The 13241-nt window shown below is 42.1% G+C and overlaps 1 protein-coding gene across 1 annotated transcript in view; it reads left to right on the top strand.

Annotated features, from left to right (window-relative positions):
- pola1 (polymerase (DNA directed), alpha 1) overlaps positions 1 to 10054 on the top strand; it is a gene marked incomplete in the record, with an annotated part of 69428 nt that extends 59374 nt beyond the window's left edge. The window contains 2 exon segments of the mRNA XM_034132627.1: positions 1577 to 1673; positions 8727 to 10054. Coding sequence (XP_033988518.1) covers positions 1577 to 1673; positions 8727 to 8863 — 234 coding nt within the window.
- Between the last annotated feature and the right edge of the window lie 3187 nt (positions 10055 to 13241).

Below are 13241 nucleotides of genomic sequence, written 5' to 3'. Positions count from 1 at the left end.
ACATCACATAGTTTGCATTTAGTTGCATTACATACTCTTGCCACTTGATTACGCCACAGCAGTAAAAACTGAAATTACAATTACGCACATTGCCGATTGGCAGGTATAATGGGTGCACACAAACTCACTTCCCTCACACACACACACACACACACACACTCACACAGGAATTGTCAGGGGATTCTTCCTGGCGGTAATAATAAAGCACTCGGCGCACACCTGATGGCAGTGTGGGGTCGGGGCTTAGCGTGCCCTCTCCAGCGTTGCGGGGAAATGACGAGCCAATAACTGCAATTAAACATGCAGTATAATGGCTAATCAAATTGACAGCCTCGGCTGTTCGCATGCCTCTCTCACAATGGCTTATCACAACAAACTATTATGAGGGAGGGTATTTCAGGCCTGATCCCCTCTTTTCTTTCTCTCTCTCTGTCTCTCCATCTTCTTTCTGTATCTTTACCCTTTCCTCCTCTCTTTCCCTCCCCCTCCTCTCTCTCTCCCCCGCGCTGGCAGGCTGTCGTGTGGCTCCGGTTAATTGCAGTGGAGATTAACAAAGCAAGCAAATTTGTTTTCTTGCTTTGCCGTGTCACACAGAGGAAGGGAGATGTGTTCAGGCAGGAATAGTGGAGAGCACATTTCTGCAGTCACGGTCTCTCTCTACCTGTTTGTCAAAGTGGAAAACTGAGTTCATTAATCTGCTGCCCTGTCGTGGGCTCCGCTCTCTAAAATAACAGGGATTAATAACCTGCTTATGTACATGCAAGAAGTTAAAGGTGTGTGTGTGTATGTGTGTGTGTGTGTGTGTGTGTGGGGGGGTGTGTGTGTGTGTGTGGGGGTGTGGGTGTGTGTGTGACCAGGTCAAAGAGAGAAGTGTTGCGTTGACTGTAGCAATTCAAGATTATGGCCACTATTTAATACTCTAATAATATTTTGCATTATTTAACGACCTCCTTTTGTTGGTCTTATAATCAGGCATTTAAATGGAATCTGACCTCTTGGGATATTTGAAGTTGTTAACAAGTGAAAACAAACAGTTTTAGCTAGCTAATCTTCTTTAAGCACTGTAATACTCAAGGCACTCGGACTCCGTTATGATACTCATTAAGCTACGTGTTGATTAAATATGGAGCTGACTCAGACATGAAGTCTCACTCTGTTGGTGTAAAAAAACAGTCATATGGTGAGTTGTACGGTGAATTCACACTCGATACACAACACCAGACAGCAGCCAAGTTTAATTTTGGCCTGCCTTCATGTAACTCGTGGAATTAAGTAGCAAGAGCCGATTTGACCTGCTCCCAACGATTGTCATTTGAACTGCTGTGGAAACTGCAGTTAAGAGGAGAAGCCAGCCAAATGAACACTGTAACTGATGTGTCTAAAATGTCTCTCTCTTAACTTCATGACTATGGGGTACAAACTCATACAAGCCCCCTTAACTATTCCTTCAATTGGATTGTTTGTCGGCCATGCAATGACATATTCACATCAAATGCAGTCTCTCTGTTATGATTACATATTCAATTCAGTGTAATATAATATTTATCAGATTGTGTTGTGTGTGTTTTCTCCACAGTACTCGGAGAAGGCGCTGTACAACCAGCTGTGCTTCTACAGGTTCATCTTCGACTGGGATCATGCAGTGGCTAAAGTGCTGCAGTGTGACGAGAGAAGTAAGACACACACACACACACTCATGTTGCTAGCTACTGTACTAACCTCACCTTCAGTACCATTTCTCTGTTTGGTTAAAGTTTTGTGCGGTTGTTAAAACAAGCCATATTTTATTCATTTTTTTATTCGGTTGCTCCGCCTCTCGAACAGAAATCAAGTTACTACAGCAGCTATTGAAGTTTGAATTTTGATGCCTTAACAATGCTTCCTCACAAACACACACACACAACATACCATTAGCAATCAATGGCTCAACGTAAACCTTTTACCCAGGCTACACTTAAAGTATTCACCAATGATGTGACACACACACACACACACACACTGAGACACACAGAAGTAGCGGCGCATTGGATACGGGGAGAGCGGGTTAAGGACATTCAGCTCCTCGAGTCGACAGCCCTAATTTAAGAGACGGATTCAATCACACACACATACCGAATGCAAAACGCTCCAATCACTGGGTGAAAGAAGGAGAGAGCCCTCCATCGCTCTCCCTCTCTCCTCACCCTCTCTGTCCATCTCCAGCGCGTTCTCCCCTTCTCTGCCTCTCTTGGACAGGCACTCGTTTGGCTGTGTTGATTGAAAACAGGTTTTAGATTTGGGGAAATGATAGGGGGAGTAATGGGCGCGCTGACGAAAGGATAGCCCTTCTCCCATAATGGGACATGGAGCGTATATTTCCCCCCTTGGACTCAAATAGACGCTCCTCCAGCGCTCAGAAGGCGTCTGCCGCGAAGCCTCTTTACCCGTTTCTCCCCCTGATTGATGTCACTTGATTAGAAAGGGCCGCCGGGCCGAGTGATTTATTTATTTGATTAAATATTTATGTATGTATGTTATTTATGTATGTATGCCTGGATTTGTCCGAGTGTGTGTGGCAGCGAAAGGGTGAGACAGCAGAGGTAAATATAACGTGTAATCAACAGATGACCACTCAGAAGATGGAGGGATTGGAGGAGAAGGGGGGGGGGGGTTACTAACATGATTATAGACTCCATTTTTGCTTTTCTTTTATTTCTGTCTTTGCCCAGATGCAAGAAATCATAGCCAATCAATTCTTAAACCTCCTCCTTTCTTTACGTTCTTGTTGTTGGCTGTGTTTTTGTTCTGCGCCCGGAGTTTCCCTCTCGTTCTGTGCCTCGCTATCGGAGCTGAAATGGTTAATGGAAAAGGCGACGGAAAGATAATTGCTGACTTCTTTTTGGATTATTGATGATTTGTTTCTGGGATTTTTTTCAAGCAGGAGTCCTTAGAGTCCAGTCTTTAAATTGAGTAGTCAGATATCATTTCAAACTAAATGTGTTGAGGGTATTTGGACTTAAATCAACAAAACAAGACATTTTAAGATTTTGCTTTTCTAGCTGTTTGACAGACAGAAAGGTTATCAATGAATTGTCTGCAGATGAATCAATAAAGACTAAGTTGCAGCCTTACTTGCAACACAGTACACTATTAACCCAGTAATAGAGTTGGACATGTGTATACTACAGTACACCAAACGTCTCATGGTTAGAGAGCCGTTTAGCATCTTGTTAATAATTCAGGAATCAGACATTTCACTCACTGCGGCAAGATCATTTTGATATTCCTAACTTCTTGTGTCTGAAACATTTGTGACACGTTACAGGTTAAACAGTCCTTTTAGCTTACTAGATTATTAAGTTTAGTCATTTGTTTGCCTTCATGACAACAAAAGGAACACCTCTTGCTTGGCGTGGCATACCTAAAGTTGCATAATTATACAATGAAGCAGGATGAGGTAACATTGATGACAATTGTCTATCAGTTCTTCTCGCAGAATATGTGTTTTTCAGCAGGTATGAGTCCCTGTTGTTTTACAATGCGTGACTTTATCGGTTAATCGTGTCCAAAAACACCAAATGACTAATATCCAACACACGCTTGTGCCTCAAATAGAGCAGGATGCATGTATACACCCACTCACGCTGCTATAAAATATAGATTTAAGGTGTTATCTCTCAGTCCTGGGGAAGTAATACCCCACATTACTGCATTACTCACCCAGGGGCCACAGATTACAGGGAGGAGACGTACAATCCTACACACCCTACTCTGCGCTGTGGGAGTGTTGCGGTTACACCTATAGGCAAGAGCTTCTGGGGAATGTAAATAGTTTGATCTGGTATTAGAAGAGATAAGACAATATGCTTTTTAAAGTATTATATATGTAGTATAAGTATTTGTCTCCATACATAGTTATTTCAGTTGATTGTGGGGGCTTTTTGATACAAGTCAACTTTTCTTAATGGAATAAATTCTATTGTTTAAGCTGAACTATATTTCTCAGTATTACCCAATCACAGGCCTGCTAACAAGTCATCTCTGATAGCAGGGAGGTCCAGAAAACCAATGCATCGGCACCCAGTCGATTGTTGAATATGGACAATGTGACGGTACTCGTTTCGCTATATTACTGCCAGTACCATTTACTGTCCATCACAACCTGTGAGCTGTGTAGAATTCAGGAGAGCTAGTTTACGTTAGCTGTTAAAAGCTAACTGTATTCAGTAAAAAACACTACTTGACCGGGGTATTCTAACAATATCATAACATGATCAAATGGTTGGGGAGTTAAGTTGGAATAATTGGATATTTACAGGTTTCCTTATCACTTAATTTCTGTTATTGTGAAATCTGTGTCTGATATTAGTGACATATTCCTCCATCACAATGAACACTTGCTTTAATCCTACATGCATCCTGGAATATGACTAGTATTCAGCTCTGCATTGTTGTTGTTTACCTGAATAAGATAAACATTAACGAAAGAGATAATGTACTGCAGTGCCTGAGCAGCCGTACTGCACATACATGCTCACAAGTGTACTGAAATACACAATAAAGCCCATTAAAGTAGAATAGAGTAACTTATAGTGTGTGTGTGTGTGGGGGTGTGTGTGTGTGGGGGTGTGGGTGGGTGGGTGTTGCAGTGCTCCAGTGTGTGTGTGTTGCATTGCTCCAGTGTGTGTGTGTTGCAGTGCTCCAGTGTGTGTGTGTGTGTGTGTTGCAGTGCTCCAGTGTGTGTGTGTGTGTTGCAGTGCTCCAGTGTGCGTGCACATTTGTAAGCCTGTCTTATCTACATGTATATTGCATTTTTGTGCCTGATTGCTGCAACTGAGTAAAACATGGAGGTAATTTTATCCTCTGCAGGAGATCTCTAATAGATTATACACACACACACACACACACACACACACACAGACACACACCATGAAAAAAACATGCTGTCCATTCCTTAGCTGGGAACATCCCGTATCAATGACTTTCAAATCATTTCATGTCACTTTTCTTCTCTCTGGCTTCTTTTTTATCTCCCCCCTCCCTCCCTCGCTCTCTGTCTATCTGTTGCCTTTCTCTCCCCCTCCTCCTCCTCCTCCTCCTCCTCCTCTTCCTCCCCCCTCCAGGTCTCAATCTTGAGTGTGGGCAGTATGATTGCGTGTGTGAGCAATAATGTAATTTTGCCGCATTGATAAAATATAAATTGTCCTTGAGCTGCGCTTTTCTAATGATCCATTTACCGACAGCTTCCCTGCCACCTCTCAGCACTCTGCATTTGCTCCTCTTCTCCCCTCCCACTCCTCTTCCTCCCTCTCTCTCTCTCTCTTCCTCCCTCTCTCTCTCTCTCTCTCTCTCTCTCTCTCCGTCTTCATCTTCCACCCTCCCTTTCTCCGGCGGTACAAAGCGGGGTGGCAAAATCCACGGGTGCGATTGTCAAATCAATTATTCATTCTGTGCAATTACACTCACACAAAGAAGTTTCCCCGTGCTCCGAGTGGTGATTAAATTAACTGCTATTCCAGCTGCCCGTCGCCACCAGCCTAATAGAATATTCATGGAGGCGGCCGACGCAATGGCCGATCTCCATTAACTTCATCATGCTCACTTAATTACAGGCTTGTTATTGTATTTACACCTAGTTAGAGCGTGCAGAGCCCCGATCTACTCGTGCCCAGTGTGCGCGAGTGTGTGACAACACCTAGTTAGAGCCCAGATAACCCCTGATACACTCCGAGTGTGTGTGAGGAAGAGAGGACGTCTAATGCAATCAATTAGGCAAAGTTTTTAAGGATGTGACGCTGGATTTGTGTGATTTTTTTCTCAGTCTCCATCTTTTTTATTCCAGTCATCGGTCTTGTTATTATTTCCCTCTCGTCGCCCTTTTTCGTTTCACGGCCTTCCAGGCACTCTCCTTCCCGCCTCTTTAAGGGAGGCTATTTATTTGAACTGCACTCCCCACTGCGCTCCGACTTGCCGCCAGGTCTCTCCCTCTTTCTTTCCCCCCTCGGTGACTCTTAAATCATTCTTTTATCTGTTCGCCACACAGTGATTGAGGTGGAGAAAGAGAAAGGAGTGAGGAAGGGGGAACGAGGAATTATTTTTCTCCTACCTTTCAGAAATGATGACATGATTGCTTTCGCTTGATCATGCATCATCACCCTCCTCTATTCCCCCCAGATAAATAGACTAGTTTGTCTCCCCCTCTCTCCCCTCTTTTCTCCCTCGCTAACACGAGGATTATCTGGTAATAGTTGCGGCGGGCGTTAAAGTCAACCACACCGTTACTGTTTGTCTCATACGTGTTTTTTTAGTCGCCATGACTCTGAGTTATTGGGCTTTTTAAGTGTTTAACTACCATCAATCGTGTGTGTGTGTGTGTGTGTGTGTGTGTGTGTGTGTGTGTGTGTGTGTGTGTGTGTGTGTGTGTGTGTGTGTGTGTGTGTGTGTGTGTGTGTGTGTGTGTGTGTGTGTGTGTGTGTGTGTGTGTGTGTGTGTGTGTGTGTGTGTGTGTGTGTGTGTGTGTGTGTGTGTGTGTGTGTGTGTGTGTGTGTGTGGTGTGTGTGTGTGTGTGTGTGTGTGTGTGTGTGTGTGTGTGTGTGTGTGTGTGTGTGTGTGTGTGTGTGTGTGTGTGTGTGTGTGTGTGTGTGTGTGTGTGTCTAACCTTTGTTCCCTGGCCAGTCGGTGGTGTGGTATTTATCCAGCAGCCACTAATGCAGCAGGCAGGAAGACGAGACAGGAGATGGCTCGGACATGTCCACCGCCATATGGAGTGTGTGGTGTATGAGAGTGTGTGTGTGATTAAATACAGTATGTGATCTAGATAAATAAGAGCCGCCGTTTTTAATGTGTTTGCTTGTAGTAAAACAGTGGTAAAGTACAGCTGAAAGGATTTGTTGATTCACCGGTTAATTATCTAATCATTGATCAAAAATAAGTTCCACCTTTTAAAATGTGAGGTAACTCAAACAACAAACAATGGATTTGAAGATGTCCAGAAGGGATGTCGCTCTAACTGGATTCAATGTCGGAAAATAGTAAAGATTCAAGGTGTCGACCAGAGTCCAAAGGTCTTGCTTTTATTCACATTTGAAAGCATTAACCCTTTATTGGTTGTTATTTTGAGAACATGGATTATCAGCATATGTGCCGGTTCGTGTTCAGTCGAATAGTTTCAGCTTTTGTTGCAGTCCTAGTTTCATAATATGGTAATCATTGGAAAGACTTATCCTTTAGCAGACTTGCAGGTCTTTTTGGTTTCATTCAAACTAAGTTTCATTTGTAATATAATACGCTTTTTTCATGCTAAATGACTTGTTTTCCAGAATGTATTGATCACATCAATAACCATTAATCACTGGTTAATATAAGATTGAAAGTGGTGCCTCTTCACGATTCTTTGTGGATTCAGATTCACAGATCTTTCGATTAACACTACTTTTGTTGTCATGATTTCACGACAGTTAGTCGAATATGAATTTCTTTATTGAAGGACTTCTCTACACTTCAGAAAATGTTACCATGAGTGAGCCAAGATGTTCTGGGCGATGTTTAAATATATGTGATCCCGCTGCTTCTGCGGTAGAAGAACCCTAATAATAACCAAATAGATGAATAATGTAAAATCAGATCAGTGGCAGACGAAACCAAACTTCCTCCCGTTTCCATCGTCCTGCTTCTTCTTCTTCACCTCCTCCATCTCTTTGCTCTCTTCCCTCTGTCGGTGTGTTATCTCTTGGTTTGGCGGCGCTTCGTCTTCAGAATAATGTTGTAAAGATTTGGTTTTGGTGGCTCAGGACGGCAGTCTTCTCTCTGGCCTTATTACGGCCCCCCGAGGGGATAACAGGGACCAGATATCGACTTCATGCTCTCATCGGGCTTTACTATCGATGTGTGTGTGTGTGTGTCTCTGTCTCTCTCTCTCTCTCTCTCTCTCTCTCTCTCTCTCTCTCTCTCTCTCTCTCTCACTCTCTCACACACACACACAATGTTGATGCAGTTGAGAAAGTGAATGATCTTCCATTGAGCTCTGGTGAATACTTTACTTTAGTAAGAGTAGAAATACTATTTGAAAATGTTTCTTGATGTAAAATTTAAATACTTAAAGGTGGGGTAGGTAATTTTGGAGAAACCAGCTCGAGTGCGCTAGAATTTGAAAATACACAACCAGAGAAAATGTGCCACTTCCTTATAGAGCCCCTCCTCCAACACACACGAACGCGCACATGACCAATGAGGGCACAAGATAAGTTTGTGCACAGATGGAAGGCTGACAGGCAGGTAGGCCATCCAGTTATTTTAGCCGGGCCGGCTTGGTCGTTTTTACAGTATTACAGCTTCCACAGATGACATTTTTTAATGGATTTTTTGTCAAAGCACTTCAGATATTCATTGCTATCTGGATGTTAAGAGCATTCCATGGAATATAACAAAAAGTGTATCTCGAGCCGGTTTCTCAAACTTACCTACCCCACCTTTAAGTGTAGTACAAGTGTGTCAAACTGCAACTTAAGATTAGAGACTACATTTAAAGTCTTTATTACCCACCTCTTCTCCTTAGCGTATTGACATCTTTTAGATTGTTGCTTTTAAATGTCTATTGTTTTTACTTGTACTTGTTTAATGGTGTGTGAGCTGTTGTTGTTTATCTGACTGTACAGCACTTTGGCCCGGAGGTTTTAAAGGGCTTTATAAATACAGCTGTATATCCCCCTCTGATGATACCTCCTTTGTTTCTCTTCTGTCCCCTTTAGCTCGTGTAAAGCAGTGGAGCAGAGAGAAGGAGGTGTACCGGAGGCTGAAGGAAGTGCCGGACAACGCCTTGGCCACCAGCGGATACTCGGAGATCAACCTGGCCAAACTCTTCCAGGCCTTCTCCTCCCTCAAGTAACACACACACACACCTGCAGAGACGACACCTGCCGAGGAGCGCCGACGTCACACTCACAGCGGGACATTCACACACTCAACTCATACATTTGGTGAAGAAAGGTCTATTCCAGATCCTCAAAGTCCAAGATCGTGTCTTTAAAAGTATGTATATTCATTTAAGGAAAGGAAAGCAGGAAATAGATAACATCTGAGAGGCTGAAAATGAACTTTTATGCCCTTTTTGCATGAAAAACGACTTAGGATTGTTCGGTTATCCAAATATTTTGGTGTTGCTGATCCTCATCGATTTGTCTACTGAAGTTGCAGATCACAATATTTTGCTTATCGATTCATCTGTAGATTATCTTCTAGATATTAACTGTCAGAAACATGTACAAATATTCATCTGAGTTTCAAGATGATGTCCTTTTAAAGTCCTAATGTTCACTTTAAGGATATGAATCCAGTAATTCTCGATATCTACTCGTCGATTGGTCTTCTGCTCAACTGTTTTATTCCTGTTTTTGGTTTCCGAATATATTGGTGATTTTAGGCTTTGACCTCTTGACCCTCATATCATCTTCTCTGAACTAAATGGGCTTATTATTAGACTTAAAAACCCAATCACACCTCCTCCACACGGACACTCGTGACTTTACCCCATCTCCCTGACGCTGTATGATAAAGGGGAGTAGCAATCATACCTAAATGACATCTATTGTGTGTGTGTGTGTGTGCGCCTGTGTGTGCCTGTGTGTGTGTGTGTGTGTAAAATGACTTCTTCTCAGAGCAGCCAGTATCCTCCAGAAGACGCTAATTAGCCAATGATAGTGACCCCGGCCTGTAAAAACCGCTGGAGGCCTGCAGCGATCGGACACTTGTTCTGATTACCACCATTCATCCCGTGTGTGTGAGAGTGTGTGTGTCAGTGTGTGCGAGTGTGTGTGTGAGATCAGAGGATGCAGGGGTGATGGAGGCCACACACACTCCCTGGCTCTTTTGTCTCCGTATCGAACAGCTGATCTTCTCCTCCTCCGCTGCCTGAAGCCATTTCATCCCTCTCACTTCTCCTCTTTTGTGCAAATTGTGTTTTAATGCCTGTAATTTTCGATGTATCCCACTTGCATTGCTCAGGTGGATGTATGTAATGATTTTTTTGTGATGTCCACGATTTTTGATATTGAAACGTTAATAAAAAAAGCTGAATGGATCAGATGTTAGTGTTGTGTTATTGTGTGACGTATACGGTCCGATAGATATCCGTTAGTGTCTTCATGTTGCCGGTTTCCACTTAAGTCTCCTGTTTTTTACCTCAATCGAAGGTTCCATTTTGCCCCCATATTTAAAGGATAAAGTCTCCAGATATTTTGTTTTTTACAAACTTCAAGAAAAGACCAAAACCAGCCATACAGTACATATTTATTCTTCTTATTGTCCAAAATCCATACAAAATAAACACCATAAATGTGCTCTGGGTGACATGTTTCTTTATTAAAAACCTGAGTTTGTCCCACCGTAACTCACATCATCGAGTATTACTCCGCAGCTGTAAATAGTCCCCACCGAATGCACGGTTTAATACGGTTTGAGCACCATTTGCTAAAAAACTACAGCTGATATAGGAAGATTACTTGGCCATAACAATTTAAAATTAGTATTTTCTATTTCAGGAAAAAGCGAATGCATGGGCTTTGCGGCCGGACAGTCAGAGAAGTCGTAAGTAAATATTAAGAAATGCAATATTTATTGGTGATAAATACAAATATTTGATATGGGAACAGGATTTTTGTGACTTTTACTCGACTTCAGGAGAAAAAACTGGTCATTTCTAATAGGATTTTTATTATTTCTTGACTGGAGTGAAGAATTATTAGATAATTAATCAAATAACAGTAGGAATATTTGCTTTTGGCTAAAACAGTGATCATGTCAAATCAAAGTGTTTGTTGCCAAGATTAGTAACAGGACTCAATGGCTTCATAAACCCATCTGCATATACTTTGATACATTGAACCACGCTCTCTAAATGCCGTATGCATTCCCCGCCGTAGTTAACGCTCAGTTACTCGCTTCATCAAGTGTTTCACCATTCCCATCAGAGAACTCTCTTTGTGTTAATACAGTGGAGGGATTTTTTACTCCATCCTGCAGCGTGCATTTCCATAAACACTGCACGCCTCACAAATCACTTGAAACCACTGTGACTTGTGAAGGCAACCTTAAGTGGGCTGAACACTTAAACCATGATTCACTATGCAATGGATAGAACATGCTGTGTGTGAGAGAAAGTGCATTTACAGCCTCATAACTTTACATATTTATTCAATCATATCAGCAACGCTCCTTCTCCTACACTTTGCCACATTTGGGATGTAATCACCTGCAGCTGATGTGCAGACCTGCAGCTATGAGTGCATGCTCTCACCTGAGCATATTTTTAAAAGTACTTTACCTGAGTTTTTCTGTTTTCTGAAGCTTTAAACATCCACTACAATTCAGAGGCTAGTGTTGTTCTTTTAACACTACATGTTTTTGATTGCTTTAATTACCTTGTGTTCAGATTATTAATACAAAATACAATCAACAATTTCATTGGTATAGGTTAAATAAAACTTTATTGACGTCTTGGTGGAATTTACAAGCTATGTGGCAGTAATTATATCTGTCAGGGTTCTTACGGTCATTAAAAACCTGGAAAAGTCATGGAAATTCAAAATGCTAATTCCAGGCCCTGGAAAAGTTATGGAAAACAATATTTTTCCCAAAGTTTTGGAAAAGTCATGGAAATTTAACTAAAGTTGCATCAAATATAATTTATATTTTATCTAATCGCCGAAATAGTAATACTATAATGATAATAAATACTGTATCGTATAGTAATGAAACGTAAAATGGCGTTTAACTGACGAGGTGTTTTGTTGGTGAGAGATTTTAGTTGCTTTAGAAGCTAGCTGGATTTGTTTTAGATAGGCACAACATGTTTCATATGCAGACCTTATTTTCCTGTTCCATGTTAAAATAAACCATTTTCAGTGGTACCGCTGAGAAAGAGTTATTTTTTTGGTCATGGAAAATTAGGTAAAAGTCATTGAGAAGTCATTGAGAAGTCATTGGTGAAAAAGTGTATGAACCCTGATCTTTAAAAAGCTGTAACTTTAGCTTCTACAACTTTATTAATATATAAATGCATCAGTAATTCATAAATATTGTACTATGGGATTTACGCAAAAAAAGGACTTTTTTGATACTAATACTGTTGTACTTTTTAGTAAAAGTTGTATTTTTGCACTAACTTGAGGTACTTTACTTAAGTATTTCTTTAAAGTTATGTCTATATTGGAGGCTAAACATATTTGTTTTACTCCATTTATTTACTTTGTATACTTTGAAGACTCAGATTAGTTACACAAAATACAACCCATTAAGCAAAAACTGTATTGATCCCTTTGCAAGAGGTACAGGCTAAAATAAAGTTCCCAAAAGCTCATCTTATAGCAGCTGCAACATTAAGGATGCACACTTGTATCATGGATTAAAATCAAATCAAAGTGCAGAATCAGGACTCTAATTTTTGTAACTTGAGGTGCATTTTGATGGCTATACTTTGGTGCTTTTACTCAAGTTAAATGCATTTCTGCCCTGTTGTTTTGCTCCTTCTCCCTGAAGTTACAGCCCTCCTCCATCCCTCATCAGGCTGCAGCTTTTTAAGTGAGGCCCCGTTTTGTCCTCCCAGTTTTGTCCTCCCAGTTTGGAGCAAACCCATCAAATTGAATCCCTGCATTAATTCGACCCAGCTAAGCTAATAAGGTCGAACAAGTCTCTTTGTATTGTGGCGTTAAGCTTTATTGCTTGTCGTTTTGACCAGCGATGGACAAGCCCTGCTTTGATGAGGGAATTAGTCCTCCATTCTGCTGCAGTTATTCATAGCTGGGGGAACATACAGGAGCCGAGAGGTGTCAAAAGGAGAGCCGGTCCTATTGCAAAGTGTCTCCCTTGTTGGAGCTGAAAGGCCGGTTATGAGACGATAAACCGCTTAATACACTGAGCTAATTGGATGAGAGCAAGAGAGACGGGGAATTAAGGGGCGATCCGAGAGGGGAGCGCAGTGCCATGGCCCGGCTATTCAGCTCTTTCTGAGGGGGGAGAGGTGAGGAGGAGGAGGAGGAGGGGAGGGGGGAGGCTGTTCATCAAAGCGCCTTTTAGAGCTCCTCTCCCGGGGACTGAGTGAGGACTGATCCGGCCGAGGCGGTGGAGTGATTGGGCCTATTCTCTCAGGAAGGGTCGTGGTGGGAGAAACGAGGCCCGGGAGAATCCAAATCACGGGCCAAATCAAGTCCGGGGGGAGGGGGGGGGGAGGGGAGGTGGAGGCGGTGATGGAAATGGGAAGTCAGACATTT

The sequence above is a fragment of the Trematomus bernacchii genome, unplaced genomic scaffold (assembly GCF_902827165.1).
Source record: "Trematomus bernacchii unplaced genomic scaffold, fTreBer1.1, whole genome shotgun sequence".
NCBI lineage: Eukaryota > Metazoa > Chordata > Actinopteri > Perciformes > Nototheniidae > Trematomus > Trematomus bernacchii.
The sequence above is the reverse complement of the archived record's forward strand: the minus strand, read 5'-3'. Positions and strand labels throughout refer to the sequence as shown.